This window comes from Austrofundulus limnaeus, unplaced genomic scaffold (genome assembly GCF_001266775.1).
Source record: "Austrofundulus limnaeus strain Quisiro unplaced genomic scaffold, Austrofundulus_limnaeus-1.0 Scaffold234, whole genome shotgun sequence".
NCBI lineage: Eukaryota > Metazoa > Chordata > Actinopteri > Cyprinodontiformes > Rivulidae > Austrofundulus > Austrofundulus limnaeus.
This window is the reverse complement of record NW_013952636.1, coordinates 148198-155030: the sequence shown is the minus strand read 5'-3', so window position 1 is coordinate 155030 and position 6833 is coordinate 148198. Positions and strand designations below refer to the sequence as shown.

Sequence of the window (6833 nt, the reverse complement as noted above, 5' to 3'; positions counted from 1 at the left end):
GTGAAGCTCTTTTCAGATTAAAAATACCTTTGAGGAAATGTATTTTCAGATGACAAGTAAACTGCATCATAGCAGCCCCCCCCCCACCTCCAAAATGGGCGGGACAGAAGCAGAAGGCGGTTTTTAAAGAGACAGAGGCCAATTTCAAGGTGTTTAGAAGAGGAAGTGATTTAAACATAAAAACAGCATTTTAATAACAGTTAAAGGTGACAGATACTTTGTTATGGTGTAGTATTTAAATATATGCCTGAGAAACACATAATATTGCCCTTTTAACTGACATATTTCTCCTTCAAAATGGTATGTTTGAGCTAATTTAAAGCAAAACAAAGCTTAACACATTCAAAACCTTGTTGATTAAAATACAATGTAGAATTTACATTTGCAGGAATTTATGACAAATTTATTGTGTGTTGTGTTTTTACAAACCAAACTTCCTGTTTTTAAATAGATTTATTATTTTGGGCTTGAATTCTCAGAAGCCAGCTGGACATCAACAATAAGAAGTCGGTGGCCGATGCAATCCACGACGAGCACGCCTTCCTGCAGAAGAAATACCCGTCTCTGGCCAACAGAAACGGAACCAAATACCTGGCCAGAACCCTCAACAGGTAAACCCAAAAACTTTAACCTTCGTAAGCATTTCTTTGTTCTGAGTTAATTTAGTGATTAAAGGGCTACAGGTTTATCATTTAACATTATGCTTATTCTTATGTTGATTGGAGTAGATGACGGGGATGACCCYCAGCTACTACCACACCAAATTTTAGCTCAGTATCTGTAAAAGTGACTGATTTATACTAAAGTTTGTGTCTTCTAAGTTCAGTTGTCTTTGGCAGCTGTTTTTAATTTGATTACCTCTAAAAATGATTCATTTGTTGAGATACATGAAGAGATTAATTACTGAAGATTTCATGACCACACTTCAAATGGTTATTGARATATTTTGCTAACAGACATAGAGTTGACTCAAATSGTTTGAAACACAGATTTTTCACAATCAGTTAGTTCTCACAGTATAAGTTTGGGATCAGTCTCAGCAGCTACCATGCTGAATTTTAGCTCATCTGTAAAATAAGCTGAAATTTAGCCATTTTTGTGTATGCTAAGTTAACTTAGCTGTAGCGGCCATCTTGAATTGGGTTGAATTCAAAAGTTAATCAGATGTAGATGTGCAACTAGTCATTTTATTTTGAAAGTTTAAAGAAATTCTGTCTTGGGGTTCATGKGATATTTTGCTAACAGAAAAACCTCATCTCCTTTGGTAGTGGGTGACACTAAATTAATTTTTTTCTGATCAAAGGCTTAAGTATGCACATTTTAAAGCTTCTAAACCATAAAAAATGATGTTTTGAATTTAAAAAATGCCTGAAAAGTGAGTTTTTCTATCATAAAACTGTTTTATTTAACATATTTCAACTTCTAAGTGAGTTTGTTGTCCAGGAATTAGTCAGAGCCATCTGAGAACAGCTGTGATTTGCTGTCACGACGTCAGGTTACTGATGCATCACATCCGAGACTGCCTCCCCGAGCTGAAGACGCGGATCAACGTCCTGGCGGCCCAGTACCAGTCCCTGCTCAGCAGCTACGGCGAACCCGTGGAGGACCAAAGCGCCACCTTGCTGCAGCTCATCACCAAATTCGCCACGGAGTACTGCAACACCATCGAGGGCACGGCCAAGTACATCGAGACGGCCGAGCTGTAAGTAGCGTCTCCGGCCACACGGGGGCGCCRTCGGCTCAGAGGAGCCCAGCCGCTCCATCATTTAAAAACGGACTTGTGAGTCGAGGCACAGCTCCTCTAACAGGAGCGCGGGCCGCGGGGTTCTCATCGCAGCTAATAGCCACCTCCCTGCTGCTTTTCAGGTGTGGCGGAGCCAGAATCTGTTACATCTTCCACGAGACTTTTGGTCGAACGCTGGAGTCTGTGGATCCTCTGGGAGGACTCACCACTATAGACATCCTGACAGCCATCAGGAACGCAACAGTGAGTTCAGCAGAGGCAGATTATTATCAGGAGGAGGAGGTTTCTGCTGAAGGCAGAAACCTCCTCCTCCTGATAATAATCTGCAACGTTACAGATAATAAATAATCTGTAACGTTCAAATATCATAAACCACAGGAAGGAAAGAATCAGCGGTTGTACAAACCTCATCAAGATTTCATGACAGGTGGTGACATCACCCCGGTTTGTTTCTAACCTGCCCCCCGCCCTCAGGGTCCGCGCCCGTCCCTCTTCGTGCCCGAGGTTTCCTTCGAGCTGCTGGTGAAGAAGCAGGTGAAGCGTCTGGAGGAGCCCAGCCTGCGCTGCGTGGAGCTGGTCCACGAGGAGATGCAGAGGATCATCCAGCACTGCAGCAACTACAGCACGCAGGTACCCTCGTCATCCTCGGGAATGCTGAGTCAGCGTCACTCGCTCTCCGTTGTTTTTAATATTTCGGTTTCATCTGTGCCTTTCTGAACCGCTTCAGCGTGTTTTCAGCTGTTTAAACAAGTCAGACATCAAAATGTTCAGCTTGTTACCTATGACCTTTTGTTTTTGAGACTTTTGTTTATTTTGAGATTAATTTAACTGAAATGAAACAATTTCTTCAGTTCCTTGACAAACTTTGTGTTTTGTTTGGTTAAAACATTTGTACGGCTAGTTTTAGCTTTCAGCTACTGTTGTATTGCTTTTAGCTGTTAGAAGCTTTTTACCTCATGTTTTATTCATTTGAGCTTTAGCTACTATTGTACTGTTCTTAATCTTTGAATTATTTCTTGGCTTTGAGCTAATGTTGTTGGTTTTAGCTGTTAAATGATGTTCAGCTTCTAGCTGTCATTTTATTAAAATGAACTTTTAGCTGTGTTTCTGCCAATTTTACTTTATGGTTTTGTTAATTTCAGCTTTAGCTAATCTTTACTTAGTTTGTTGTCAGTTTTAGCTTCTTTAGGAAATGTTAGCTTTTAGCTGCTATTCTGCCAATCTCAGCTTAAGCTACTCTTTTGCTATTCTTGCCCTTTTGTCAAGCTAATTCTAGCTTTCAGCTACTGTTTTTGATTTTATTTGTTAGATGCTGTTCAACTGATCTTAGTTTTTTGGCTATTGTTGTGTTATTTGAGCTTTAGCTATTTTTGTTGCTCTTAGCCTATAGATTGCTAATTTTAGATTTCAGCTACAATTGATATTAGCTGTTAGATGCTGTTCGACTGATAGTTTTAAGCTAATGTTTTGTTAATTTGAACTTTAGATACGCTGCTGTTCTTAGCCTTAGCTTTTGGATGCTATTCTTTTTTCAGTTACTCTTTAGCTAATCTGCACCTTTAGCTATGCTTCTACCAGTTTTACTATACAGTTTAGCAAATTTCAGCTTTAGCTAACATTTTGTTTGTTGTTGTAGGTTTAAGCTACATAAGAAAAATTAAGCTTTAGCTGCTGTTCTTAGCCTTTGTGTGGCTAATTGTAACTTTCAGCTACTGTTTTTGATTTTATTAGTTAGATGCTGTTCAACTAATCTTTTTTGGCTATTGTTGTTATTTGAGTTTTAGCTATTTTTGCTGCTCTTAGCCTTTTCTATTGCCAATTTTAGATTTCAGCTGACGTTGATATTAGCTGTTAGAAGCTGTTCAACTGATAGTTTTTAGCTACTTTTTTTGTTAATTTGAACTTAAACTCCTTTGCTGTTCATAGTTTTTTTTGCTAATTTTAGATTTCAGCTACTATTGTTGGTTTTAGTTTTTAGATGCTGTTTTCAGTTATTGTTTAGCTAATCTGAAATTTTAGCTATGCTTCTACCAGTTTTAGTTTACAGTTTAGCAAATTTCAGCTTTAGCTAACGTTTTGTTGTTGTAGCTTTAAGCTAATTAAGAAATGTTAAGCTTTAGCTGCTGTGCTTAGCCTTTGTGTGGCTAATTCTAGCTTTCAGCTACTGTTGTGTCAATTATAGGTTTAGCAGCTCATTTTATCAGTCCTAGCTTTTACCCACTGATTTGCTAAATTCGTATTTTAGCTTCTCCTGATGGTTTTGGATAATTMAACTTTCATCTGCTGTTCTTAGCCTCAGCTACTCTTTTGTTGTTTTTAGCATTTAGGTACCATGTAGCTCATTTTAGCTGGATCATGTTCCAGTTGTCCTTTCAGCTGATGTTTTTATTCCAACAGGAGCTGCAGAGGTTCCCGAAGCTCCACGAGGCCATAGTCGAGGTGGTGACCTCGCTGCTGAGGAAGAGGCTGCCCATCACCAACGAGATGGTACCGACCTCGGCCCGCACAGGTTCTGACCCGTTAGCTCGGACCCGTCCAGTCTGAACTCGTCTTCTGGTTGCAGGTCCACAATCTGGTTGCCATCGAGCTGGCGTACATCAACACCAAACATCCCGACTTCGCAGACGCCTGCGGGGTCATGAACAACAACATCGAGGTGCGTCCTCGCAGGAAAATAAACATATGTTTAAAAAAAAATAAAGTTATTTATTCAGCTGGGTTTGTTTTTCTAGGAGCACAGGAGGAACCGGATGAGAGAGCTGCCCTCTGCAGTTCCTCGAGACAAGGTAAAAACCTCAAAAAGTTTCTAAAATCTCATAAAAGCAGCTGCTTCGGAAAGTTTCCACCAGAGAATTTCATCCAGCATCTCCTGTCTGAGTGAATCTTCTCAGCTTTCCACTGCCAGCCTTTTTTTTTTCCTTCCCTCGTCTCATATTCCTGCTGCTAGTCTGCTGGCAAAGGCCTGGCTGTGGTTTCTGGCGAGACCGCTGGATCTGGAGCAGACATGGACGGTGCCAAGSTGGGCGCGCGCTGCAGCCGAATGGATGTGCATGAGCTGCCGGCACGCTCTGTGATCTGTCTGCTGTGCTCCGAAGTCTTTACGACACAACTTTCATCCTCCTGCTGGCCTCCTTCTTTGACCTTCTGCAACTCTGTCCCAAACATTTTACTTTATTTTTCTGTTTATAGAAGCAGCCGTTTGGACCAAATGTTAGGGTTGCAGTTTTGACTGATGATCATGTGACTTTAGGCATGTTGTTGAAGTAATTTATTAGTTAGAAACTGATTTAGAAGCACCACACTATATTCATAGTTTTCCTTTTTAAGTATTGACTTTTATAATCCATTGTTTAACTGTTGTTATGTCTTGATTAAAATAGTTTAGATACATGCCCGAAAACATTATGACAACAAATAGAAATACCGTTATTAATTCATTAGGAAAGATGTGTGTTCGAGTGGCTTCACTCATAACCAGATCTGGGTTGTATGGTCCCTGTTCTTGTCACATTTTAATCTATTCAATATTTATGTGGTTTTGTCACGATTTCAGTTAACGAACACGAAATGTTTCTTACAWTCCCTTGAGGATCCACCTTCTTTGAAGCACCTGCTTGTTCTCCTCCTTACCTGCATTTTGAACCCTTTTGATGAACTCTGCAAGCTGTTTTATTAACTCTGAGGTCTTGTTCTCAGGCCCCGGCAGCAGCAGGGTCCCAGGGCGAGCAGGACGGCACCGGCACCTGGAGGGGGATGCTGAAGAAAGGAGAGGATGCACCGGGATCTGGACCAGGAAGTCCACTAAAAGGAGCTGTCAACCTGCTTGATGTGGTAAAAATGTGGTCTGTTRTTAGRTTTTTGTTGTTGTTTTTGGTGAATTATTTTGAACTTACTCTTCATTTCCCCCCCCCCTCCAGCCCGTCCCAGTAGCTAGGAAGCTGTCGTCACGTGAGCAGCGAGACTGTGAGGTCATCGAACGCCTCATCAAGTCTTACTTYCTCATCGTGCGCAAAAACATCCAAGACAGGTAAACCAACAGAACCAGGGGTCCGAATCATTGACACAGGTTCTCAAACTGGGGTCTGTGAGCCRTATCTCGGGGGTCATTTAAAACTTGTCAATAAATTGTTAATTTTATTTTTATTTKAAAAAATGTATATGGGGAACAATGCGCTAGTAAAACAAACATATTAAACCAAACAAACAATAATATTCCCATGRCATTTAGGGATTAAAATGACAGTAGATCATTTTTAAAATAGCATGGGGTTTATGAGGGGTCCCTGAAAATGGTTTACCCTTATAAGGGGTCCCCAGACCCAAAACATTAGAGAACCCCTGGTCTAAGTACACAGGTGCCCAAAGTGGGGCCYGTAGGCCAACACTGGCCCCTCTAGCCATTTGATTTGGCCCACTGGCTAGTAGGTTTTAATCTCCTGTTTTATGTAGAAACACTTTATTTTCACTTACTCATTCTAACCATTGGTCTAACTATATAAGGAGCTGTAGTGCAGATACAGTGGGGAAAATAAGYATTTAGTCAGTCACCAATTGTGCAAGTTCTCCCACTTAAAAAGATGAGAGAGGCCTGTAATTGACATCATAGGTAGACCTCAACTGTGAGAGACAAAATGTGAAAAAAATTTGAGAAAATCATTTTGTCTGACTTTTAAAGAATTTCTTTGCAAATAATGGTGGAAAATAAGTATTTGGTCAATAACAAAAGTTCATCTCAATACTTTGTTGTATATCCTTTGTTGGCAATGACAGAGGTCAAACGTTTTCTGTAATGCTGCGTTCACACTGAACGCGATTTCAGCTTCAAAATCGCAGCCAACGCTGAAGTTGGTCGCTTGTGCACTTTGAGGTCAGATGCAGGTCAGCTGTTGAAGCGCTCGTACGGCAAGAGCCTCCCCGCCCCTCCCTCCTCTGTCGGGCTCTGTTTAATGTCGGACGAGGAAGTGGCTTTGCTTTATTTACAGAGAGCATGTCACGTTCATCAGATAATTAATTCATAATTATTTCACCAGATAATTCAGAGACATTCTGAGTTTCATCACCCAGGAGCTGCGGGAGAGGCTCACAGCTC

At 40.9% G+C, this 6833-nt stretch overlaps 1 protein-coding gene across 1 annotated transcript in view; it reads left to right on the top strand.

Moving 5' to 3' along the window:
* LOC106525549 (dynamin-1-like protein) overlaps positions 1-6833 on the top strand; it is a 21806-nt gene that overhangs the window by 11845 nt on the left and 3128 nt on the right. Inside the window, exons 8-16 of the mRNA XM_014019828.1 lie at positions 480-611; positions 1496-1702; positions 1867-1987; positions 2219-2374; positions 4142-4231; positions 4308-4400; positions 4477-4530; positions 5441-5575; positions 5662-5771. Of these exons, the coding sequence (XP_013875282.1) occupies positions 480-611; positions 1496-1702; positions 1867-1987; positions 2219-2374; positions 4142-4231; positions 4308-4400; positions 4477-4530; positions 5441-5575; positions 5662-5771 (1098 nt within the window). The remainder of the gene's footprint in view (positions 1-479; positions 612-1495; positions 1703-1866; positions 1988-2218; positions 2375-4141; positions 4232-4307; positions 4401-4476; positions 4531-5440; positions 5576-5661; positions 5772-6833) is intronic.